The 26,428-nt window shown below is 42.5% G+C and overlaps 3 protein-coding genes and 1 long non-coding RNA gene across 7 annotated transcripts in view; 3 read left to right on the forward strand and 1 right to left on the reverse strand.

The window, feature by feature from the left end:
• The first annotated feature begins 1,819 nt into the window (after nt 1-1,819).
• Nucleotides 1,820-2,633, forward strand: LOC306939145. The gene is made up of 2 exons (XR_013791841.1): nt 1,820-2,119; nt 2,341-2,633. It is a non-coding gene; the product is annotated as an uncharacterized lncRNA (long non-coding RNA).
• Nucleotides 2,634-3,839: 1,206 nt separating this feature from the next.
• sowahb (sosondowah ankyrin repeat domain family member B) lies at nt 3,840-14,428 on the forward strand. Its single transcript, XM_079525140.1, has 6 exons — nt 3,840-5,953; nt 6,743-6,922; nt 8,307-8,492; nt 9,491-9,759; nt 9,853-10,040; nt 12,455-14,428. The coding sequence occupies exons 1-6, from the start codon at nt 4,030-4,032 to the stop codon at nt 12,918-12,920; spliced, it is 3,213 nt and encodes a 1,070-aa protein (XP_079381266.1). The 5' UTR covers nt 3,840-4,029; the 3' UTR covers nt 12,921-14,428.
• On the reverse strand, nt 12,961-21,962 carry taf1a (TATA box binding protein (TBP)-associated factor, RNA polymerase I, A). 3 transcript variants are annotated; one of them, XR_013791981.1, is made up of 12 exons: nt 21,724-21,962; nt 21,246-21,370; nt 20,938-21,104; nt 20,368-20,490; nt 19,429-19,621; nt 18,765-18,892; nt 17,676-17,831; nt 17,397-17,463; nt 17,074-17,197; nt 16,764-16,924; nt 13,149-16,319; nt 12,961-13,090 (listed from the first exon to the last, which is right to left on the reverse strand). XR_013791981.1 is itself a non-coding variant. In XM_079525142.1 (11 exons), exons 2-11 carry the CDS (start codon nt 21,346-21,348, stop codon nt 16,222-16,224), a joined length of 1,314 nt encoding a protein of 437 aa, XP_079381268.1. In that variant the 5' UTR covers nt 21,349-21,370; nt 21,724-21,962; the 3' UTR covers nt 14,557-16,221. The 3 variants fall into 3 exon arrangements, 2 of the variants coding, with proteins under 2 accessions (XP_079381268.1, XP_079381267.1); XM_079525142.1 differs by lacking the exon at nt 12,961-13,090 and having other exon boundaries at nt 14,557-16,319; nt 17,074-17,191; XM_079525141.1 differs by lacking the exon at nt 12,961-13,090 and having other exon boundaries at nt 14,557-16,319; nt 21,246-21,360; nt 21,720-21,962.
• Nucleotides 21,963-23,698: 1,736 nt separating this feature from the next.
• atp8b1 (ATPase phospholipid transporting 8B1) overlaps nt 23,699-26,428 on the forward strand; it is a 41,444-nt gene continuing 38,714 nt past the window's right edge. For both annotated transcript variants that reach the window (XM_079523580.1, XM_079523581.1), the window contains exon 1: nt 23,699-23,886. The gene's annotated coding sequence lies outside the window, so the exon portion shown is untranslated. The remainder of the gene's footprint in view (nt 23,887-26,428) is intronic.

A 26,428-nucleotide genomic window follows, 5' to 3' on the forward strand; every position in this document is an offset into this window, starting at 1 on the left:
AAAAATGTACACTCTTTGCCATTACACATTAACTGAACAAATCTAGTGTGTTGAACAAATCTCCTAGTATGTGTTGATTTTTTTTTAAAACCAAATTCAAATGTGGAAATATTAGATATATATTTCATGATCTGGTTATTATTTCTAACACTGAGAATGACTCACATGACCTAATATACCATCCCACATGATACAAGTGCTGTCAAACAAGTCTGAGCAGCACATCCTGTACCTAGAAACTGGGCTAGGATGATAGAGGGAAAGGGGTTGGTGAGTGGAATGTCACCCTAGAGTAGACGGATGCTGTCATGTTCAGGCATGTGCACAGCTAGAGCCCAAGTGAGGCTTGAGCACATGTCCTTTTGCCCTCAGAGTCAAAAAGCGCAGTTTTTTGGGGTGGTATTCACTTTTCCCAGTTCAGTTATGGTGAATAATAATGAAATTGATATTGACAATGTATGTGCATGCGCGTGCACCTGCGTGTCACCGTCTCCACACCTTAGCGCAAAACGGTCTTAAGCTGCGCACTTCTTAAGCTGCGCGCAGCTTAAAGCTTGAGTTTTTAGACAGCTGGTGGATGGAAAAGAAGCTCCACCTCCGCGGAAGACTTGAGCGGAGGAGAGCGTTTCCGGGAATCTGGCCGTCGCGCAAGAATTCAGCGGAGGCGGAGCTTAATTTCCATCCACCAGCTGTCTAAAAACTCAAGCTTTATGCTGCGCGCAGCCGAGAACGTGCGCAGCTCTTTCGACCGTGTGGCAGTACGTGTGTGTGTGTGTGTGTGTGTGTGTGTGTGTGTGTGTGTGTGTGCGCACGAGCGTAGTGCGTGTGTGAGGGCAACTTACAGGCACTAATCATATTTAACATGATGATTAAAAGATAACTTAAATCTTAAAAACAGAGACAAATCACAATTCATTTATTGGGAGAATCATTTTTTTTATCTACCGGTATTTCTTTTTTTTTTACAGGCTGGCATCCTCTATGTACATTGTCATCATCACATGCAAAGTTGCAAACTAAGATTAATTTGCTCACCCTGATCTTTCACACTACTACTAAAGTCATGCTTTTTGCATTGGGCAGGCTGCTGCAGTGTGTCTTGCAGGTGCAGCTAATGACCTGTAAGAGTCGCTGTGGAGCTGGTGGTCAGCTCAGGACAGGGACAAGCTCCTCATCACTCGTTAATCTACAGGCTGGTAGTAGTTAATCTATGGTTCCCTTACAGATGTCATTATAGATATTTGAGTCATATGGACCGATGCATCCTGCATCAGGCATCCTTAATCAAATATTGGGAGTTTATCTTTCAGTGTCTGGATATTTCTTAATTTCTCTACCCTGTACCTGAATCAATTTTGTTTGGATGAGCACACCAGCTCTCATTTCTTCCAACCATTCCTCTTACCAATGAAGATTGGCTAATACATGCTCTGTGCTCATCCTTCAGTGGCCAACCAAAGAGGAACCATGATATTATGTTGTTTGCTCGAAGCACAGATGATTGTGTGCGCTGCTAATTCAGTTAACACATACAGTTTATTTGCTGAAATTGATGTTGTGACAATCTCTCAATAATTTAGGAAAAATGATTGTGTAATTGTCATAGTTTTGTCTTTTTATATTACAACAGGCCACTGAAAGTAAAGGCAGAAATATTGACACATTTGACAGTTTCCTTCACATCACACTCAAACACATAATTCCCATTCAGGGCTGATCCATCCTGAGTCCATGGGTTGACTCAATCCTGAAGGCCTTTTTGGTCAAGTAGAGCAATTAAAAAAACAGACAAAAACATCTCATCCACCGTCCAATCATGCTCAGGTTTGCTGGTTTGAATGTGAACCGTAACGAATCAGTGTGGGCCGTGCAGGTGAAAGCAATCCAGCCTAACTGCACAAATCTGTTTTAAATGGAACTTGTTTTATTCTCTCACCACTTTCTTCTTCAACTGCATTTGAAAGAGCCACTGCCTGTTGCACCAGTTTGTTTCAATCTTCCTGCATTTACAAACGATAGAGTGATGAAGGCCCCTGTTAGAGGAACAAGGAAAATGAAACAACCAAAGAAGATGAGAGCAAGGGCTCACTCCACCTTCATCTACAGAGCTATAAAAGAGGTCAGTACAGTGCCATTCTTCAGCAAAGATTTGAAAGCTTGTTTAAAATCTATATGAATTGCATCACAACACATTGCATTGTAGATGGGCTATTTTAGAAGAAATATAACTGAAGTTTTATGTTTAAATCGGGTATTTTGTTGTGTGGTACATGAAAATGATATAGCCTAATTTGAATCCCACTATAAAACAAGTGTATTTATCATGAAATGTCTCTTCAGGGTGGTTCTGATGGGACTGGAAGAGTCTCCCTGGCAGGCCAATGTGGCTGTCCAAAAAGGATTCTGCTTCAAGTGGTGGGTCTGGAGGCTTCCCGGCTGTCTAAGACCAACAGGCACAGAATCGTCACTCCACAAGGGATCCATATGGCTGTGACACTGGTGAAACGGAGGCTAACATCCAGGCCTGCAGCATGAAAACTCCAACCTGAACATTTTAACGTTTTATATTAGTGTAGATGTATTTTTATGTAAATGTTTATGTTCTGTGTATTAAAATGTATTTTAATTAACAATTTACTCATTACTCCATTCATGGCAAAGTAGGGTTCTTAAACACTGAACTGAAAGTATGTAGTTTGGGGACATGCCAAGTTGTTGACCATGCTGTAGAATCATCAGTGTTTTTAGTTGTTCGACAAGTATCCTAAGGCCCAAACCATCACTAGTCGCAACTCCTTGCAACAAAACCGTTTTAAGGCATGTCACACCAATGCATTTTGCAAGGAGTTGTGTGGTTAGGGCCTAAAGCCCTAACTACACCAGACCCTATGGTGTAGTTAGGGCTTTAGGCCCTAACATGCAACTACTGGCAACCTATTCCCAATGGCAGTTGCAAGGAGTTGCAACATGGCACCTGACTACTGCTATACAAGGAACCTACTTGGACTTTAACTCAAGGAACAAAACTACACAGCTGTGGGGGAAATGCATTCAGAGGTTTAATGCTGTGCAATTTTTATATCCAGTTATGTGTAATGGGAACCTGAACCCCCAATGGTTCTCACTGTGGGGTCCTCCTGGCTTCCTTGGAGGATATTGCAAGTTTTGGACCAACAGTATCACATGGGGTCCATTGTGTGGCCTAATATAAAACTGGGGTTCCTTAATTGAAATTAAGGATAACTGGTGTACTAGAGGACAAAACTAGCATACATTGGTCATGAATAAAGTTTACAAAATTACAGCCCATGATTAAGGTGCTAAATATTTTGGTTAAAATAACGTTTTTCTGTCAACTGCTTTAGTGTTTGTTAACCCCCATCCCATCTCTAACGCTTTAGTAAAGAGAACATACATTTCCAGGTGGTTCAGTCGAGAGAGAACCCCCACTGACATTTTTTCCAGCCATTTTTGTTTAGTTTGCTCAAATTACTAGTGAATAGTAGTGACTGTGTTTGTAGCAATTGTGCATGTTGTAGGCTAATTAATTTGCCTTATCCGTCGATTCTGTCCTAGTGATAATTTGCATTAGAATACATGATCAAATACACCCTAACAAAGCTGAATTAGATTGGGGGGGAATAATTAATTTTCTGTTTAACAAAAGCACTGGAGAGACAGGGAGACCTCTAACAAACACTCTAGATTTTCTAGAATAAAGTTATTTAACATTTATTCTACCAAAAAGTACCACTTTTACACCACCCAGGTCCTAGGCGGCTAGGCCTATTGAATTTTACTGAGTCAGGCAGTAATGGCATGCAGGCACTCCAGGTATGCAGGCAGCCTGCAGGTGCAACCATGCAGAATTAAATCTCATACTGAGGTGGGGGGTGGAGTACTGTCAGTGTGGGTGGAGTTATGTTTCCACACACACACACTGACTGACATGATGAAACCACAGCAGCGACCTTTGCTTTGTAACTTGGGCGAAAAGAAGAGCATAGGAACTCCGGAATAATACTAATAATGGCCACAGAGTTCACGCAGGACGCGGTTCTGTACTTTCTCCAGAGCAACGGCGGCAAGGTGAAGAACGCCGAGCTGTTGGCTCACTTCGCCGCCTTCCTGCGGGACAACGACAACCAGGCGCACCACAGAGAACTCTTCAAACAGTTCGTCAACTCCGTCGCCACCGTCCGACAAGAGGACGGGGTGAGGTATGTTGCGCTGAGGAAGAAGTTTAGAGGCACCACCACCGGTGGCAGTGGCGGGGTCCTCCCCCGGGTGGTGGTCTCTTCCAGTGAGCCTTCCAAGAAGCAGCACCATGCCGGGAGAAAAAGCGACCAGACGCAGACCGCCGCTGGGCGGTGGGACCGCTCCCCGCGCGATGTGAACCGAAACCCGGAGAAAACGTCGTCACGGCACGGGGAGAAACCGCCCCCGCCGAGGGAGACAACGGGAATGGGAGCTGTCCACCTCCCAGAAATCCTTCCGTCGGCCGGGATCGTCGTAAACAACAACAATAACGCGGGGGAGACTAATCTTAATTTGGGGATATCGCCTCTTCAGTCTCTCCACCCCTCCTACCCACATGACAGCAGTCACAGCACTGAGGACGCACCACAGCAGCAACAAGTGCCCCTGGTCAGCAGCACAGTCCCAGAGCAGCTGGTCCCATATTATAGCAGCACCAAGCCCACCTCTCCACCAGGGAACAATAATAGTCATGGTTATGACAAAACAGAACATATTACTATTGGTTTTCTTGACCAGAGTGCTAGAGACCAGTCTGCTGCTGACGTGGGTGCTAAATTGGGACAGCCTAGAGGACAGATTGACACCCAGAAAGATCAGGCTTCCTGCCCTCCTCACCTACCTCCCACAAAAGCTCAGGAAAGGCATGGAGAAACCCCCCAGCAGAACACAGAGAAAAGGAGAGAAGCATGTCTCAAGTTTATTGAAGCTGAACGACAACAAACAGCAGGTGTGCCTCTTCATCACAGCGACCAGCTCCAAATAACTCGGCATGCCAGGCACAGACAAAGCTACAAAACGGCCGTCTCTTATGATGATGATGATGATGATGAACAGGAGGAAGAAGAATTGGAGATCCCAAGGAGGCCATGTTCAGAAGCGGTTGAAAGAGGTGCATGGCCACTGAACGTTCCTCTTGAACACATGAACAGAGCCATCTCCTCTTCCTCGCCATGCATCTCCAACGCCCCTGCTCTTTCATCATCGCTGGGCGCCGTTTCCTCTCTGACTGCCTCGGGACTGAGTTCTGAGAGAAACTGTAGCACCCTGAGCTCCCAGGTGCACAACATTCCAGCTATTCACATCGAGGGCTCAGGTGGGGAATGGGTGTCATCCCAAACCACAGGGTGGAGCTCAGGGTTTGGGCAGGTTGCTGGCTCGGGGATGCAGCTCGCATCGGCTCCAGTGGACTCAAACCCACTTAGACGCAGCCTGCCCTTAGAAGCCGAAAACTACATGCTCTCATCGTTGGATAGAGCTCATTGCATCGGACCTCATAGTCAACGCCATCTAAGCGCCCACCTTAACCACCCCAGCTCCCAGTGTGACCCTGCAAAGTTGACACAAGTTGGGCCTAATCCAGAACAACAGTTAAATCCAGGAGCAAGGCCAGGCACAGGGCTTGATCCAGACCTTAACCACCCCAGCTCCCAGTGTGACCCTGCAAAGTTGACACAAGTTGGGCCTAATCCAGAACAACAGTTAAATCCAGGAGCAAGGCCAGGCACGGGGCTTGATCCAGACCCAGGGACATCTGGGCCAAGGGGGCTCGGACCAGGAGAGGGGATGTCTTCCAGCCACAGCAGTCCCATGTGTGTCTCTCCAGCAGAGTACCCCACTAGTGACTGGCCCCAGTCTGGCTCTGCTAGAGCATCAGAGTGGAGCAACAGTGATGAATCACTAAACATCGATGAAGGTAGCTACTTCGTGGTTTTGGAGAATGGGCAGTTCACCTCCATTTGTCATGTATTTATGCATTTATTATGTATGTTACATTTATAATTAACTTTGTCTTATCAAGAGCGTTTTAATACTACACATCCCAGAGTTCCCTTCGAAGAAAAGCAGCCAGAAGCACACTGAGGAAAAGTAAAATAATTAAAACAAACAAAAGCAAAATAGAAATGAATTATAGGCTCAGACCCGTGCAGAGATGTGACCACCCAACCGATACCAGATCCTTGGATCTGATGCTAATCCCAATTCTGGAGGAGAGTCCTAGACCAATGATCACAGATGTAGTGACCAATAGTTGGACAAACAAATCCATTTTACATTGATTAAAGTTTATTTTCTTTTATTTAACTTGATCTGGTAATCTGGTTAATTGAGTACACATATGGGACAATATTCATTCTACTACACTGCCACCAAAATGTGGAATGCCCTGAAATCATCCATTAAGGATGTGATCACTGGCTTCTTTCAAAACGGGCCTAAAAACGCATCTGTCTGAAAACTACAAGTGGAGATGGATATTAAATCACCTTGAAATTAGGGGTCACACACTGTCACCGTCTTTTCTTTTTTCTACTCTCAATATAGCTAGTATTTGTTGATGTGTATTAAATTGTTAATATTCTATGCTGTGTTGATGAATTGAATATAGGACCACCATGGAAACCAGTCCCCCGGACATTGTTTGCACCTCTGTGCCGTTTACATTTTTGACTAATAAAGTAATCAATCAATCAATCAATCCTAGGTGAGGCTGCAGCTGAGACCAAAGTCCAGCCAGTACAAAAGCGAGCTGAGGAGACCAGACTTCTGTCTCTGATGCACCGCTCTGAGAGGAAAATAACAGCGCCGTGGCATCATTCCACTGGCCATCTCCTGGACAATGAAGATGCTCCTGCCAGCGTAGCGTCATGGCAGCACTCCACAGGTATGGCATTAATTGGAACTGGTCCCTCCCTGTATCACTGGTTTGGCTTGGTTGGACATTTAAGTAACTCATTGGTCAAGTGATTTATTAAGACAGTGGTTCTCAGTATAAGGTCTGGGGGCCCCCAGGGGTCCTTCAGGGGGTCCCAGACACGTTCTTCCTTTTGCGTGTATAGTTCCTGTTCCCGCCCCCCCCCGTTTACGTCCCTCTTTCCCAGAAATTGAAAAACACCAACAGACAAGATCCCCACATGGAGTTGTGCTTTCTGAAATGGTGCTGTGAAGATAAACGAGAGACACACTGATATGATGCTTAATTACATGGCTTCAGCTAAAAAACTAAAAAGCGTCACTGTCTCCGTTTGTTTGGAGAGACACATTTTCATAATGTTCAATTATAGAGCAGCTTAGCTAATGGAGTAAGTACATTTAACTAAAGAGATGGCGCATAGTCATATACATGTTAATGGACCGCAGTAGAAACAAGCTGTTGGCTTTATTGCATGATATAACCATAATAAGCTTGCTGTCAGTTTTGTTGAGTTCCACAGCTTCAGCTAAAGAGGGACGGGGGAAATGTAGTATAGGAGCAAAAGGAGACCGTCAAATCTTCTTAATTATTACAGGTACAAGTAGAGGACATAACAACAGTGCCTACTTTGATCGGTTTCACAGTTTATTATCACACCAAATTGTGTCAACATTTTAGATTGTGGTCTAATGAATGATTAAAAAAAAATCATAACAAATGGGGGCCTGTGGCCTAATGCATATCATATGGGGGGCCTTGAAATTAAAAGGGTTGAGAATCACTGGTTAAGTGATAGTCTCAATTTCTGACTTTGACTTTGACTTCTTCTTTTGTCTCCTCTGTTTTGAGCTCTATTTCTATGTAAGAAAGTATTGCTTGCTCTATCAGCCTTTATCTTACCTCTCCCTCGCTCTGTCTTCTCTCCCTCTCTCCGCCTCTTGCTCTCTCTGTATCTCCAGCTTTCACTCTTGTTCAAGGTGGTCTTTATTGTTACATCTCCTCAGAGAGAGAGAGAGAGAGACCCAATAATAATTTGAAAATCAACATGTACACAACATATTCTGCTTAAGGTGCTTGAAGATCCTGTGCATCTAGGACCTACTCCTAGGTTATCAACATCTAATGTAAACATAATTAATGAGCATGCAGAAGCATGCCAAAGCTGTTAGGTGACCTGTGCCATGTACTGCCCGGATGTCAACATCTAATGTACACATGGAGTGAGCATGTGCCAGGGTCCTTGGCTCCATGGAAACCTACAGACGAGGCTGCACACGTCACGCAGATTCATTTAACCCTTGACCGCTCCTTTTGGTGTCTACATTTCAACACGCTCTTAACCACATTTCCACAGGTCATCTCCATGACAGCCAGGAGGAGTCCAGTGAGGGTTCCACCTCCTCTCTGACGGTGCGAAAGCGTCCGGCGGTCGCCAGGCGTATCAGCAGCCGACTGAGAAGCAGGATGTGTCGCAGTCTCGGCGCCGGCCTCGACGACTCCTTGTCCGGGCCAGAGGAAGAAGAGAAGCGGGGAAGGAAAGGTGAAGGAGGTTTCACCACCTTTTAAGTCGCATGTGGAAAAAAACACCTTTACAAAAAAGATATATATCGTCTCTGTCGGGTGGAAACCTCATATGTCCAAAACTGTTACTTTTCAGGATTCAAATTCCAAAAATGACTAAATCAGCAGATTCAAGCTTGCAGATCTGCTACTTTTGATGCTTTTGTGTGACGCAGCGCTGTAGTATGATCAAGCAGAGCATTCATTTTGGAAAAAAAACAACCCAAAAAGTTAGAATATGGAGATAAGAGGTTTCTGCCCGACAGCAGCGATACTGTATATTTGCCAGACTCTGGGGTCCTTCTAGAGTAGTCAAAGTTCTTTACTGACTGACTGAAAACCTGTTGTTGAAACACTGTAAAGATTCACAATGCAACGACTTGCAGCCTCTTGCAACAGAATCCTAAAACTCTGGTTTGCAACTGGATAGTCCACACTCACACCCAGGCACAGAGCTGCGGCCGACTGCCGTTACCACAGCAATAATTCCTTTGTACAAACAGACAGGGCCTTCCCTAAATTAGACACACCAAGGAGGATAGGTTACCATTTCCATAGCACTAACTCGTGACACAAACACAATATTGATTTAAGTATTTATTACCATTTGCATGAACACTAACAGCCAATGTACTGTAAACAAAGGCAGAATATCAGGTCCATTATTCAGAAATGGCAGACCAGATAATTCCTTAATTCAGTGGTTCTCAAACATTTTCACGTCACCCCCCAAATTGTTATGTATTTGGCCGCGGACTCCCAAAGTCTGCAGCCTTTGTCAAGTTTTGTCTACATTTTTCAAAAAATAGCCAGGTGAACACGCACAGCTAATAAATACAATAGGGATTAAGTGTTTAAACTGTTCCTCATTTTGCTGAGGAACAGACCCCCTGGAACCCCCTACAGGACCACTGCGAGAACCACTGCTTTAACTGACCAATCAGAACTGAATACTCAACAAAGGTCTATATGTTTCAGGAGCGAAATCGTCCCGCCAGGATCGTCTCACCCTCATCTCATCCTCCCTCAGCATGAGCCACCATTTCTCCAACTCGTCCCTGTCGTCCTGCTCCACTCCCCCTCGCTGCCACAGCTACAGGGACCTGGCAGAGGCAGAGGAAGAGGAGGACGGATGCCATGAAACGGTAGTGGGAGGAAAGAAGGGACTCCCTGCTACCGCCATTGCGGCCATCACCACCACCTCTCCTTGTTCCACTGCTCACGACGCCTCTGACTTCAATCGAGAGGTTAGTCCTGTCACAATTATTACTATAGCTAAAATAGCTCACAGCACATCGCACTGAGCTTGTAAATTAAAATCTTCGCATGTGTGTTTCCAGTCGTTGGTTCCTCTGGACCGTAAGGAACATGACTGGCTGGTGAAAGGTGCGGCGGGGTCTTGGACAGACATCTACTCTCTGTTCAGAGAAGACCCTTCCCTTCTCAACAGACGAGACTTCATCTCAGGATACACTGTCCTGCACTGGATCGCCAAACACGGAGACCACCGTGTCCTCAATACCTTATGGTAATACTGTACGCACATACACACACACCAAAGTCAAGTTAGTAAGAGAAATCTATGAAAATCTGGGAACTAAATCGTTACCAAGAAATTTCTTCACCAATGTTTTTCTAAAGGTGTCTAATAACATGTACTAAAAGTTTGAAATTCAACTCCTGTGGGAAATTGAGTTATTAGCATAATATGTGACCATACCCTTAACATCCTATATAAGGCAAAAAAGTCCAAATTTCATCATTCTTTAAGTAGCATGTGACATATGAAACTAGGGGGTTTTCAAGATTCTGAATCCATTCCAAGCATTAGTTTTGCACAAAAAACACTCCTTGGGAGGAAAACGGCCTCACAAACGTGATGAGGTCAGCACATTTGGTCAAGTGGATATGGCCTAATTTAGCCCAAGGAGTGTTTTTTGTGCAAAACTAATGCTTGGAATGGATTCAGAATCATGAAAACCCCCTAGTTTCATATGTCACATGCTACTTAAAGAATGATGAAATTTGGACTTTTTTGCTTTATATAGGATGTTAAGGGTATGGTCACATATTATGCTAATAACTCAATTTCCCACAGGAGTTGAATTTCAAACTTTTAGTATATGTTATTAGACACCTTTAGAAACACATTGGTGAAGACATTTCTTGGTAACGATTTAGTTCCCAGATTGGTCAAATACCTGATAAAATGCCCTTACTACACACTTTATGTAACTGTTTGACTTTATTTTAAAGTTCGGATGGGGCCTATAAGTTAGGATAGGGCTTAACACAATTATTGACCGGCTGAGGCAAACAGATATAACTACTACTACGACAAGTACAATTACTGCTGTTACTTCAAGTACTACTATTAATAATGCTACCTCTGCTACAAGTACAGTACTACTACATTTCCAATACTGCTGCTACTTCTACTACGGTACTCTACTGCTCTACTACAAGTAATACTACTACATTTATGACTGCTGCTACTATTATCTCTACAAGTACTACTACTACAGTTACTACTCTTGCTACTTCTACCTCTACCAAATGTACTACTACTACAACTAATAATGGTGCTAACTACTATACTACTACTACTACTACAACTTATACTTCTACTACGGATGACACGACTACTACTCAATATGCGTTGGAATTAGAAATACTGCTGCTAATACTTCAAAATGTATTTTTCATTAGAAACGCACTGAAAACGGAGTCTCCTGAAAAACGTTGGAGACCTACAATATGATAAAGCTGTAAAAAACACATCGCAAGCACGGAACGGAAATAGTTCTGCAGTGTATTGTCAGTTCCACCACAGTTAGACCCAACTTTGCATTTGTGTTTGGCTGAGAGGTGTGCAGGTATCTCATGACAACCATAGATATTAAAAAATATAGCTGACTCATTGGCTGCTGCAGTTCATTGGAGCGACGTGTCTCCATTGAAGGCAGGATGTCAAGCGGAAGTGCCATAGGCAAGCACTGAAGGCACGCTGCGTTGCTGCGCAAGTGACGTCACTCATTCGACTCCTCCATGTCTCTCGCTGTCACTCAACTGACTACTGGCCAATCACAACGTGTCTTTTCTGGGACTTCCATTACTTCCGCTCATGCTTCCGCTATGCTTCGCAAGGAATCTTGGGAAAACTGTGCCTTCAATTTTGACACGCACCCCAGAGCCGGAAGAGGCGTCTGCCTTTATATGTCTATGAAGACAACAGTAATCTGAACAGATGATCCACCCTCTTTACCCTACCTGTAACATAGGCCTAGCAATGGCCAGCGTCGGCTCTTAGTAACAATGTCGTTTTCATGGTCTTTGTTTTCTAATCATCATAAATGTCATAAGGAAACACTGGTATATTATACTTGAGGTCATGCTTTTCCATTAGATATTGGCACTAGTGGTGCTTACTTGAATGTATTATTTCTTAACCACTTTCTGGTGTCCCCATTTTGGCCATTGAGCTTGTAGAGCTTGTAGCTCGGTTATCTTCGATGTGTGTGGTGAAGTATTAGAATAGGGCTTAAGTGGTTAGATAAAGCAAAAGTGCCGAAATGCAAACTAAATACTACTGAGGCTTTGAATTGTATTTATTTTGAATGTATGCATGTTTGGTAAATGGTGCGATAGTACCTTTAGCCAAAGCACATTACAACGTCCATTGCATTCACCCATTTACAAAGTAACAGTGGAGGAAACCATGCAAAGTATCAACCTGCTCACTGGGAGAAGTTAGTGGTTCAATATCTTGCTCAAGGACATGTCAACACAAGCCCAGAAGAGCTGGGGGGATCAACCCGGGTAGCTCCTGATACCCAAGCAGCTGCTCTACCTCCTGAGCCACTGCTGAATGAAGAAGGGATTCAATAATTTATTTAAAAAATACCAAATATCAATCCTGTCGTCCTTGCTCTCTTGCTCTAGGTACGGTGTCAGTAAAGCTGGTTTGACGCTGGATGTCGATGGCAGGTCTGCATGTGGGTACACACCCCTCCACCTCGCCGCCATCCACGGACACAAGAAAATGATGCGCCTTCTGGTCCAAAAGTTCAACGCCAGCGTGGGACTGAGGGACACCTCTGGTAAGAGGCCCTGGCAGTATCTGGATCAGCCCCGGCCCATAGACATGCTCCAGCTCCTGAGTGCTCCTGAGTGGGCCTGTAAAGGACGAGGACGAAGAGGAGGAAGTGGCAGGAGGAGTGAGGGAGGAGGAAGTGGAGGGGAGGGTCACCACTCGCCACACATGTGGGAGAAGGACCATCGCAACAGGGTGGCAGGCGTTTCAAGTCCTGCGGCGGCAATAGTTAAGAGGTCGTCATCTATCGCTGCGTTTCTGAAGCATAAATCGCTGCTTCTGTTCCCTGGACAACAGTCGGACACCTTTGTCTGAATAGGCATAAAGCCTGATTTATATTTTTAGCCAATCTGCAAGCTGACAGTGCGTTGCAGCGCAATCATGGTGACTGTAAAAAATGCTTTAGTATCTGTGACTTGGCGTTGTCATCCGGGACTTAATGATCATTGTGAGCTCTAAAGCCCAAACCACAGTGGTAGAGACTCCTTGGGACAAAACCGTTTAAGGTCAACCACATCAATGCAACTCATTGGTGTGGTTGACCTTAAAGCAGTTTAGTCCCAAGGAGTCCCTACTATCGGTGTGGTTTGGGCTTAAGATCGGCCCTTTTTGATACAGTATGTGGCACGATGCACACCCAAGTATATACAGTATAGCTCACAGACTCAATGGCCGACTGACTTGCTCACTGGCTGATCAGCTGACTTCTCATTTAGTTGGCTAGCTGGCAGCTTGACTTTAGAGACTGACAGACTGGCTGGATTGCTGACTGACATCTGATGGGACTCAAGGACTGGCAGATTGGTTTCCTGACCAACTGGCTGTCAAACCTGTGTTGCCTGTATGACCCAATGACAAGCCGCTGTAGGGCAGCCAGTCTGGGAATTGGGCTGTTCTTCTGCATTACTGAAAGTCTTTATGAAACAGCTTGTTGTACAGCGTGTTTGGGTGACAGCAGTGTAATTAGTTTAGCTGTGATCTACAGCAGTGGTTCTCAACCTTTTCAGGCCGTGACCCCCAAACATAATCATATTTGAACTGGGGACCCCCCACCTTGACACAAGCACTTGGAAGTTTAGGAGTTGAGTAAGGTGAAGCTCACAACGCCTCGCAACGCGGGCTTGTTGATCGACTATTTTCACAATTTGCGCCAATGTTTGACTAATTTTATGGTATAGTTTATTGATTACTTTTGATGTAGTAAATTTATTTTCCTTTCTTAGGTATTACAAAGATCTTAAAAGTCCTTCACGGTCATCTGGGGATGACTCATGTGGGGGACCCCCTGGGGGTCTCACGGGGGGTCCTGACCCACAAGGTTGAGAACCACTGATGTACAGTATAGAGATGGATCCTCTTGTCAGGCACCCACATTTTGTTCAAATGTTGTTTGACTCAGGTCTGAGTATGTGTACTCTGTGTTTGCACAGGCATCCACACTGACAGGAACTCTGACATGATCTGACTCTTACATTCATACACTCTTGAGTTAAATTAACACCAAGGTTCTTGTGACGTAAATTATTTTTACAATTTTTTTTTCTTTTTTCTTTTACCAAAGCAGTGCCCAGATTGTCGGCCGTTGAATCAACATTTAATAACAAAGGATCTTTTCTCGGCTGAAAACGGAACTTTGCACGTACGCACGCACGCGCGCGCACACACTGAATGGAGGGATAGTGATACTAATTCTGTGACTGAGCTTTGGATTTCACGGCATAATGATAGTCACAAGTTTTCACAAGTTTTATTAAGACATTGTTGTACAAAGTCAGTTTTTTCACTTGAAGCATTAAAAAGGAGAAACTGTTTGCAAGCACTTACCTGCAGAGTGGGTTGTGTTTCATTGACATTGCCTGGTGGCTTTTGTTGTTCAGCCTTGTGAAGTCTAGCTTTAACAGCCCTCGGGTGACCCACATTGTTAGTGTGCATGTCTGGACGTGTGTGTGTGTGTTTGTCCTTTATTTTTCTTTCTTCTAATAAGATAATCAGTCCACTCCACGTTGAGATGGTGTAACAGAGACTGACAATAGGAAAGTTGAGAGGGAGACCGTATAGGTACGACAGACAGTAGGAAAGATGATAGAGGGAGACACCACTGGTGGACTCACTATCAATACATCATAGACTGGGCTCTTATTTGGTCCCTATTCATTGTGAGCTTGTAGATCGGCTGTGTCTCATATAGCAACACATTTATTTTTGTAAAAATTTAAGGTTTGGGGCTTTTCTAGCTGAAGTTTTGGAATCACTGATCTATAGGAAGATGTTACGGAAGCTTTGATCTCAGAAAGTTAAGCATCTTTTCAGTGCCTGCAGCCATTCAATTATCATCTGTCTCCTATCAGTGGTATTTGTGATGTATCCTGTCTGGAATGTTGACATGCTGTGTAGAATCTAACTACTTCAAATGGGTTCAGAACCAAGTCTCCTGAGGAGACGCGTCTGAAGCCGTCCGGATGGGGTATCCGGACGTAAAAACAAATCAACATTGACCAAAGTCCCTTGGGTCTATAATAGGCCCCCTCCTAATTTGAGTATTTTCCCTCTACACCAAATATCACTAATGCAAATAGGAGGCGAGGCTACAAGTTTGTCTATATTCGCTGAATGTTTGCCTGTTATATGCCCAGAAAGATGCTAGGGTTCATGCGGTTAAGTGACAATCAAGAGTTACAAACGGATAAACGAACACTTAGGGTTTTGCTGTGCATTTTGTTTATTGCATGGTAATCTCTTATTCAGTACACTTGTATGGTACTTTGACATGTATCGTAAAATTGCAATGTTCCACTGAAATGTCCAACTCACATGCCAGTGCATCTATCAGGGAAATGTGCCAAACGTTGCAATATTGTTTTTACAGTAGACCTGTGGAAGCCGTGTTGATACATCAGGTACTGTACTTTACTTTGTGCTCATCCAAGTTATATGGAGCCATATCTCTACTGTCTCTAGAGAATGAAAACACTGTTCCAGGGAATGCTCAGCAACCACTAAAGAATGCAAAATGTGAAAGAAAAAACAACCATCTCCATTGTATAGTTGTAATCCACTTTTTCTAACATGCCCAAAAACAGGGGGCCAGGGCTCATACAATAGATCAATATGATCTTATAGTTAGCATGTAAAACATTTGTGAAAAAAATAACTCGTACTACCAATCATTTTAGTCTCTTGTCAAACTCCATAGAGGACTGTACTTCATGTCCATGTATCAAGTCAGTACTCATTCCTTAAACCACTTGGCTCTGCAATAGTTTCACACTGGTACCACTGTACCATACATTAATAATTTCCCTATATTTCCCCCAAATAAAGTTGTTCTTTGGCAGAACGTCTCGAGACCGATTGTGCTGTGACCCATTGACACTTTGTTTCCCAATTCGAATGAGAAATCTAGGATGTAAACATACTTGCAGAACCGTGTCTAACTGGTTGGACAAGTTTAGTATCTCCAATACTGGGTTTAATATTGGTTGTTAGGGTTAGAAAAGGCAATCCAGGCACAAATGGTCAAGGAATAAAACTCCCTTATTTTTTTTGCCATGTCCACTTGACCACCTGGTCAGCTTTGTGGGTAAAGGCCAGGGTCAGGTTTTGTGTTTCTTTGGGGTCACTCCTTGGGGTCATTCTTTGATCTTTTCTGTTTCTTCTTTTGGGGTGAAACATCTGGGTAGATTTTCCTCACAGCGGCATCATAGCTAGAATGACCTGTAACAAGAAAACACAATGATCACAGTCTACACATAGTACAAGCAACTAGTACACAAACTGTAAAATGTAATAATGATCATTAACAATTATTTGACTGCTGCTGACAAGTCATGTTTGTAATATTTAAAAGCTAAAGAAAGTCACATTTAATCCACTCAGGAGAGAGAACCTTACAAAGATAATTCAAGTTTATTGTCCCAGTTTCAATTTTGTCGTATCATCATATGAGTCTCTCCTGACTGTACAATTGGTATTCTGAACTGAAAATAATTTTTTTGTTTACTAAAAAGCTGGTGAGATCTGGAGACCCATGTTACTGAACTAACACTATAACAATGATTGGAATATAGACCTACAAGCAAGTGTATTTAACGCTTTTCTTTAAAAAACAGAAAATATCAAAATAAATTACCCACAGTAACTGCTCCAGAGGGTATTTACCTGGGCAAAGCTTTCTTTCCAGTAATGACTTCACTTTCATCAACTCTAGGTTCTCTGCATAATCGTTCTGGGCATGAAAGCTTGTGAAGTGGTACGAGGGCCACCAATCTTTCCTTGTCGCCATCGTTCCAGAAACAACGCTACGAAATTCTGTTCCATTTCTATAAAGGAAATTAAAATACCAAAGTAAGCTTTAACCAAATGAACCCTGACACATCGGTTATAATCAATTAAATGATTAGTTCAATTAACTGTTGCATGATTTGATATTTTTTTTAAAGTGGAAGTGTGGTTCATGTCTCATACATACTGATGCTTTAATCTAATGATGGTGGTCTTCAAATGGCTCCATACAGCCAAACTGCTCTTCCAACAGGCATAGTCCAGCATATCCAGAACAACCTCTAATGCTGTCTGGACACAACCTTCTGTGTCTGGGAAAGAAGAGATGGGTGTTATGGAACAATGGGACAACAGAGGGAAAAAAAACATGTAAATAATGATCACTATATGACATGTATCTCCATTTGTATCCCATTTGAATTTCTCAAATATAAATAATGAAATAAAATGTATTTAAAATAGAAATGTAGAATTATGCATTCAAGAGGCGTTGAAATACACTTTGTTTACCTGACTGAAGCAGCAGAGTGCTGTATTCCAGCATCAGCTCATGGCTGGGGACTTGTGTGTGGAGAGTCTGAAACAAAGGGAAGTCAAAGAAAATGTCTATTGAGACCCCATTAACTTTCATAGTTATAGCCAAGAAGACAATATTTGTAGCACTAATATGAAAGCAATACACACTTGACACACAAACAAATGTATTACTAAAATATATATCTTGAATGCACGTGACACTCACTGGCATGCAACAAAGTATGAATCAGATTTATGTCTGAATGGTTCTACCTTCAACACATTCATCCGATTCTCTGGGCGGTCATGCCGCTTCAAGAACTGGTACAGGTAGATACATGCGTTGGGATTGGGTGGAAACGTGCTGTCGTACGCATAGTCAGTCAAGACCTTCTCAGCCCCCTCGAGATCACTGTAGAATTCCAGCATCTGCAAATATATCAAACAGAGGTTTTGTTTTCAAACTCGAGCCTCCATTTTTTTAACTCACCATGCCATAATACAAAAGTTATCTTTTACAATACTAGACTGGTGCCCGGCTGTGGAGCACAGATTCGGTAACAATGGAAGTTGGAGATCCATGCCCCACCCAGCTATGCGATACTCTGACCCATGTCAGAGTACCCGTTCCACCCATCTGTCTGTGTCCCTTTTATGCCCATATATGGAGATTTCTGTATCTGTCTCTCTATGTCCCTTTATTTCTATATATAGAGTTCTGTGTCAGACATGGCCAAATATGGAGTGTTGTGATGTCAGAACAGGCCAGCTCCATATATGGAGCCTGGGCAGGGGCCCTGTCCAGAGCCCGGGCAGAGAGGCCTTTTGTGGCGGTTCTGGACAACCGTGGGTCTGACCAACTTGACACCGGGCACTGCACTCCCTGAGTCCCTGCGGGGATGTGGAACGTGTGTGTCGAATTTGAAGTCGGTGGTGCGAACGGTTCTCGAGTTACGTGCATTACAGACGTATACACGTACAGACAGATGTACAGATATGTGGTGCATTTATAGATAGATTTAAACATGTTGTAAAACTGAAATATATTTCAAGAGAATGACTAGCTAGAGCTCATTTTGAAGTAAAAGTGCAGAAAAGTATTATTTCTTGGAAATTGGTAGCTGACATTTTGAGAAGACAATCTATTCCACATCGTGAGTGTGGCTTATTTATAGTATCTTAATAGAATATTTGTGTAAAGGGAGGTTCCACCGTGCCTCAAGCCTAAACCAGGCTGGTCCGGTGTATCTCAGGAGCAACTCGGATGATTGTAGCCTTTTTCTTTCAATTAGATTTTTAGCAAATCCCTTTGGTATTGGCACTGACTCGAGATAATGGATAGAGAAGGTGATGAGAACTTACATCAACGTAACAAAGTATGAAGGGATCCCATATGCCTGGAGAGTTGAGGATTCCCATAAGGCTCACGGAGGCTTTTCTGAAGTAGAGATGCATCTCTGGGTCAGCTTCCACACCAGATTCTTCTGAAACTGTTTAGGGGTGTAACAGTTAATCAATCTAACATGCAGACATCCATGCCCTAAACATTGCTTTTTTTCCCTCTAATTATCTTGTACGGTATATTTCAATTAAACATTTTCATCTGTAGGTTACAAGAGAAGAAGAGGGTCCCGCACACTGTCTTTCACTTATAGAGCAGTAGTTTTATTAGATGACAACGTTTCGGTCTAAATGACCTTCATCAGGTATCTCTGTAGGTAACAGACAGTACAACACGATACTGGAGCTTTCAATGTATAGAGGCTATGCGCGTGACATCATTATCATACCCGGAAGTTATGTGGGAACGCCTACTGAGTGGCAAACAACTACTTTCTGGCCTGTCAGCCCATACATCCAAACAGAAAAGTCCTATCTGAATGCATTAAACGACGTTAAACAACGTTAAACTCACTTTGGCACTTTGCCACTCAATTTGCCAGTCACCTTATGCATGCGCATACCCTCTATCGTAACAAATAACAGACTCTTAGGGGTTGTGGTGTTGTTCTAAATATTCTGTTACCTGCCAGTTTGGATTTTCTGTCGCACCAGATGATATAATCCAGCATGCCCTTGTAGGCCTGGATCAGACGAATCCTCTGATGCTCTGCCTGTGATATCTTGCCATATCTCCAGCACTCAGCAATAGACAGCTGTTGATGTGCCTCCATGATCTGGCCGTTCACCAATAGGTGGAATGCATGTTCCAGAGAGATCTGAAAGATGGGAAACTAGAGATGCAAATGCAGCACAAAAACTAGGCCTCTGTAGAGTTGGGTGGATTTACACCATCTGGTCCGGGGTACGAACTTAAACCTGTTTCATTTTATGTGGGCCGACTGTATACATCATTATGAGACATGCTGGCAAGTTAAAAGTTAAAGTACGAACCTGTGCCGACAGTGTCACAGTGGATTATGTTTGTTTATAAAACAGAGCCAGTAGTGTGTCGAAGCCATGCACAATTTAGTGCCGATTTCAAGCTGGCATGATGTGTTGTATTTGTATACAAAGTTCACGTGTATTTTTGAGTTGTCGAGAGAAGACAAGGCAGCAAATAACATGGACAATTGTGTGCCAAAATGGCAGAAAATGTGGTATGCAAGCTGACTTAAAGTAGTGAGCTGAAAAACCTAGATGAGGCAACATTCTGAAAATATGGATATTGTTAGGCCAAAGTCTTATTTTACTTACATACAGTTAAGTATAGGTTGTGTTCAATTTGTGTTTGTGAGAAATAAAAACTGTGTGAAAGTCACTCTGTTGTCCTCATTGTTATGTACACTCTCGTTCATGGGCCCTCATGGAGAGAATATAACCAGTAGCCTAATTACGGTTCGGTCTTAGCCTCACTTAGCCAGCCCACGCAGTGATATTAGTATGGCTACGCAAGACTAGTTCGGTCTGGTAACTCTTTATTATTATTATCACTGCTCTAGACACGCAAGTAAGTCATACATACCAAAAGATAACCCTTAACTCCCACGTTTTTCATTTGGGCATAGAAGCTGTTCTGGGCATCCATCATTGAGTTGGGATGTTGGTGATGATGGTGCAGAATCTCAGTGCCAACTCTCCAATAGACCTGGGATACATACAGGCAGTACAAACAAAACATGTGTTGTGAAGAGAGTAGGAACGGAAGCCATCCTTGCATGCTGCACTTTCATTTACGATATCGCTGCTGTTCGGTGGAAAGTGGAAGCCTTGTGTGTCCAAAGCCATTGCAGTTATTTGCTCTACAGGAAATGTGATCCATCTGCGTTCTGATCCAACAGAGTTCTTTGGTTGAATTTGTATAAAACCCACAGACAGACTTAAATCACTTTCAACCTTGTGTTCCTATGTTTGGGAATATGGCCATTCCGGACTACAATTTGTGTGCAAAAATAGCTGATGTACAAGCTCACAACTTGTCGCATTGTGACATCCGAGTAGATTTGCCATTTTTGCTACTTTAGTGCAACAATGTCATATGAGTCATGTCTCATATGACTCATGTTGACTCGTGTTCTGATGGACACACACCAACCTCATTCATCAATGGAGGCACATCTCCTTGTGCCGTGTCTTCTAGTGATTGGGCATAGCTGGACATGTACTCCGAAGCCTCTTTCCATCGATGATGCAGCATGGCTTCTCTGATATACTGCAGACAAGTCCTGGTGGACTTGTGATACCCAGACTCAAGGGGTGTTTCTAAGGATACAAGGGACAACATATTCTATTAAAAACATGTGAAATAAAGCACACTTGGCGGGAATGAAAATCCTGTGTACAATCCACACAACAAACAACATTTTAGGTCAAAGAAATGTTTTTTTTAATCTCAATTCTCACCTGTAAATAAGCTAACTGCCTTGGGTAGTTTAATGTTCTTGGTGTCATCTAATGGTTCATCTTCCTCATTAGGAGACATCTGCTCTGGTTCAGTGTCATCCATGATCAGCACAGTCTATTCAGACCTGAAAGACATAGCAATCAACCAACTTATGACTACTGTACACTACTCGGACTACTCACTACTGTACTGTATATTACAGCTGTGCTTTCTTTTTCTTGTGAAAACGAGACGCCTGCGGTATCCGAGGCTACAGCTGTGGCATCTTATTACCCTAAGATTTAGCCTCTCGTAGATGTATTTTATCGATTCGATTCTAACATTTTCAATCGATAAAATACATCTACGAGGCTAAATCTTAGGCTAGCATCTTATCTGATTATCATTTTGGGACCGTCAAGCGTTATTACGACTCCATAAACTGTTACGAGTTAATAATGATACAGAATAACTTCAATTGAAAGTAATCAAACTTACAGGTATCAGTGTCCTGTTGTCCTTATTAGTAGCTATGGAGGATCAGAACATGTTTAACTTGGGTTTCTACCTGCTAGCACCCCCGAGCCTCTTATTTAAACATCTACCTAATATATCTAATGAAACTAATTCCAAATATAGTAGTAGTGCGATTGATTAAGACAGAAATGTGTGGGGAAACTACAGTACAGTTACAGAACCCACGTTGTTGCACTGTGCGCTTCTTCTTCTACTCTGTTTTTTATCCGAATTCCGTTTCTTCTTCTACATTTTCTGGGTGTCTGTTTTGACCTCCAAAAGGTCGCATTACCGCCACCTGTCGTATTTCCATTGAGCTGAGAGGCAAATGTTGCTCTGGAATATAATTTATAAAACTCCAAAGTTTAAGGGGGGTGTAATTTGTTTTCCTCCAGGTTAAAAACGAAATATATGTGTCTTAAACCGTGTCCGACTGGGACGTCAACATTGCATTCGAGCAATGAGCCGAACATTAAATCTGTCAGTAGCCAATTTAATACATTTATCCACTTATACTTTAGAATTGCAATAATTAAAGGCCTACTGTAAGTGATATTTTTGTTAAAATAAGTGTTAAATGTCTATATTTAATAGAAATCAATTATTGCACCCACTCTTTATGATTCTTTTGTTAATATGATTCTGATGATTTGTTGAAGATGGATTTGAAGTCGAAACCAGCCATGTCAGGATGGCCGAGCGGTCTAAGGCGCCAGACTCAAGGTGATAAACCTTCCTGGTTAAGGGATTTCTGGTCTCCGAATGGAGGCGCGGGTTCGAATCCCGCTTCTGACACTACTTTTTTATGATGAATTCCTGTTCTGTTCTTTGTCTATATAGAAGTGTTGTACGTCTCTAAATGTTTTGATGAATTGAACATGGTGGACCCTCTTGTAAACAAGTGTAATGCTTAATTGGGTCGTCCACTCAACAGCCTTTGTATTGAGTTTGTGCTTGAAATGTAGGCCTACTGTAATTCTGCAAACTGTTAATAAATATTTCAATCAATCAATCAATCAAACCATCTCCCACACTCAAATGCTCCTCAGTGCTATATGAGAGGGATACAGGAAGAGTGGGCACCCCTAAACTAAACAGCCTACCAATAAATATATGCCTTGGGAAATTATCAGAATTGAATGTAAAGTACAACAAGATTTGAACATGCACGGTACATCATTATATCAGACCTAAATTTACACTTCAACTTCTCATTAAATGCCCATAATGATCCATGTAGCAAATTGCAGTTAATTGTAGAAATATTAGGCCTTAAATGTCATTAAAAACTATTTATAAAAAAGCATAATATATGAATTGGGAATTGGGCCCCTACAAAAATAGACTAATGGTGACCAGGTTCTCAGTTGCCCATTCTTCTGGTTACCTTGAAGACCTTGTTGAAGAGCACTGCAAGAGTGTGCCAATGTTGATGAGCCTGTGTGCCGTAATTAGATGCGATAGATAGTGCCATCTTTTGGACATAAGCTGTATTTACAATTGTACATACACGCATGCACGCACGTGCGCGTGCACACGTCGTTTACTTTACGCCCACTAGATGGCGCTATCGTATCGAATTACAGCACACCAATATATTACCATAATTTAACTATAATTGGCCTATAGCTCTATGGCTGAAACAGACGAGCGTGATTAAACAAACCTCAAACTAAAATGTACAGTTTATATATTTCGTTTGTAAATGTAACATGTTCACAAGATGATACCCAACATGATTATTATGCTCAATTGACTGCAAGGCCTACCTGTAGCCCACCCCATGCAAATTAAAAGAAAATAAAATAAAAAAATCTGACCTAACAACTTGACTTTGCAAAAAATCACCACACCTCCGAACCTGTTTACACTTAAAAAGTAGTATTGGTGGTGTGTGTGTATTTGACTTTGTAAAGTACCTGGGCCCTACAGTCCCTCTGCTGCAGTCCAACCGGTTTGTCAGGTGTGCGGAAGGAGAGGAGGAGGTGCAACGGGCTACAGGTAAAGTGAAGGGAGTGGAACACAGAGAAAAGGTAAAGAAACAGAAAGGATCAGTATAAGTCACAGAGAACATGGTGCGGTCATGAAACTACTGGCGCGGAGTGCTTCAAACCTACACAATCAACCAATAAACCAGCATAAAAGGTACGTTTGGGTGCATTTTTTCGTTTTGTTTGTGTTGAATTATTTATCCATCCCCTTTATTTATTTTATTGTTTTACTATCTTGGCTACTATCAAATGGATCACGGCGTAGGCTAACCACACCATTCACCACGTAGACATCACTACTGCTGTGTAGCCCCTTTTTGTATTTGGGATGACTACATCCAGGCCAGGGGCTATAACTGACTGCTACTGCTGCCCCGTCGTCGCCGTTCACGTCGTAGCCTATATGTTTTTATTTGAGCAATTTGAAACCAAACCATGAGTTCAAAACAACCACGTTACCACGCTGCTGCTGCTACTTGCATTTAGTAGATGGGGAGCTGTCTGCTTTTACAACTCGTGTTTTGACTACTGCCTTAATTCCCTGCATGTGTAGTCTGTGCCATTTTATGATGCAACATTTGATTTCTTATGAATTAGGATGGATCATGGAGGAGTGTTTACAAACTTAACCTCCAGGCTGATTCCGTCAGCTCATGCCATCTATTCTCTGTCTCTGTCTCTATCTGTCTCTGTCTCTCTCTATTAGCATGACAAATACACCTGTTGCCAAAGCAGTCTTCAGAATGTAGGCCTACCTGTATATAGGTAGACACACAGACTATGGACAACTTACTACCCGTTCATTAATGTTCATGCTGCTATAGACGGATCATTAAGAAATAGTTGTGTCCTTTGCCTTTGAGCAACACACACACCCTACCAACTCCAGGAGGGCTGCTTATTCAGTCAACTCAGGTGATATTTAATGCTTTTGTCTGTGTACAGATGTTTACAAGTTATGACTTAAATATTAACATTACTTATTTCCAGGATATAAACAATAGCAGGATGGTAGGTCTGTGCTCAAATAATCTTGATATATGATTAGATATTTTGCAGTTAACCATCAAAACAACATTAATTTCCTTGCTTTTTTGTTAACTTGTTATAAGTTTTTCAAATTGATTTGGACAAATTGGTCAAAACATTAGCAATCGCCATGGTCTAGGACTGTGCAAAAGTAGGCTAAATTTAGGACACGCAGTCATTATTAAAGATCAGCATGCATCATGATACATATCATATCAGGGTGTAGGCAATACCCAGCCCTACAGGGCCGTTCACAGATTTTCACATTTATAGTAGATCCGATCCCAATACCACAATTTCCGTGTTAGCCAGCCGATACCGAATACCGATACCAGTGTTGTGTTTATAGATATCTAGCTATATTTCTCGCGTTGTGTTTGTATCAGACTCCTCACTCATATGTGCACTTGCAGTTTGGGCAACTCGAAAGCAAACTCCACATGCCCCAACATTTTATTTACCTTCCATAGTGTCTGTCAACCCCTTACTCCTGTGTCGGATCGGTGGTTAGATTGGCATATTCGCCGATACCGATATGACCCGATATGACAAATAAGGGCCGATACCGATAGTTTACCGATACAGTATCGGGACATCTCTAATAGTAGGCTACAATGCCTAATAATGTTGATTGGTAAAACTTTGAAACCTTATTCTATTTTTACGGTGTGGCTCTGTACTCTGTAGTAAGTGAACTGTCAAGTAGAGGGTGTGTGTCTGTCTGTCTGTCTGTCTGCCCGCCACTAGGCCAAGGAAGTACAGTATATCCACATTGTTTGCCCCTGTGATTAACATTTTTCAACTATATCTTACATTTATAATGGAAGTTTGGGCTGACATCTGACTCCAAATTTGGAGTCTTATGTCGGAAATACGTCATACTAGACATAGACTGAGGTCCTAGCCTTGCCACATGAAATCTGAGATCCACATGGGAGTCACAGTGTTATTAGACCCTGTCCTGTTTTCTGCTTAAATTGGATGGCGTTATGCCTGAACGAGTGACTAGACTAGGCACTCGCATTTAAATATGGCCGACTTGTGCACTTCATGTATATACTGTATTTATAATCAATGCATTGTTGCACTAGCCAGGCCCTTGACCAAAAACAGAATCTCTGATATTATTGGACATACTGTACTAATACCAAATCGGTACATCGCCTTTGAGTAAGTAAATCTAATTTTCCTTATGGAAATGGACAACCTTGGACGAAGTGACTAAGAATTTGAATAGTGCCCTGAGAGGCAAATGGTACTTTGAATTTGAGGGAAGTTCAAGACATCCCAGCTCATCTTGAGTTTTCCAGACCTTTAGATTGGCTGTCATCATTGTATATTGTTCATCTTTAATTAGAATCTCTATTAATCTCTATTGGATTTTTTATTTTGTTACCTTCAAAGTCATTTTGAGACTTGATTTAGACTTGCCATGTGGACTCGAAGACGTGATCTGACTTGAGATTGCATCATTTTAAGATTTGTGGCAACAGCTTTATTTGGGGAGAGAGACAGGAGGCTGATGCCAGAGAGATGCAATATGTGACGAGTCAGACTTGAACTCTGATCGTTTTTCATCAAATTCATAAGGAGCGTATTGATCAAGGGCTGAGCCACCAGCCTCGGACTTGATTTTAAAATGTAATGCACGATTCAAGGTCAATTCT

Source organism: Electrona antarctica (genome assembly GCF_951216825.1).
Source record: "Electrona antarctica genome assembly, chromosome: 16".
In the NCBI taxonomy this organism is placed as follows: domain Eukaryota; kingdom Metazoa; phylum Chordata; class Actinopteri; order Myctophiformes; family Myctophidae; genus Electrona; species Electrona antarctica.

Excerpts from the sequence above, each read along its gene's own strand:
- sowahb (XM_079525140.1), top strand. The coding sequence starts at position 4,030 with ATGGCCACAGAGTTCACGCAGGACGCGGTTCTGTACTTTCTCCAGAGC. Across the intron at positions 5,954-6,742 it reads ATCACTAAACATCGATGAAG|GTGAGGCTGCAGCTGAGACC; the intron begins GTAGCTACTTCG and ends AATCAATCCTAG. Across the intron at positions 6,923-8,306 it reads GTCATGGCAGCACTCCACAG|GTCATCTCCATGACAGCCAG; the intron begins GTATGGCATTAA and ends ACATTTCCACAG.
- taf1a (XM_079525141.1), bottom strand. The coding sequence starts at position 21,348 with ATGGATGACACTGAACCAGAGCAGATGTCTCCTAATGAGGAAGATGAA. Across the intron at positions 18,893-19,428 it reads CAGAAAATCCAAACTGGCAG|TTTCAGAAGAATCTGGTGTG; the intron begins GTAACAGAATAT and ends ACCCCTAAACAG. Across the intron at positions 17,464-17,675 it reads ATCGGATGAATGTGTTGAAG|ACTCTCCACACACAAGTCCC; the intron begins GTAGAACCATTC and ends CCTTTGTTTCAG.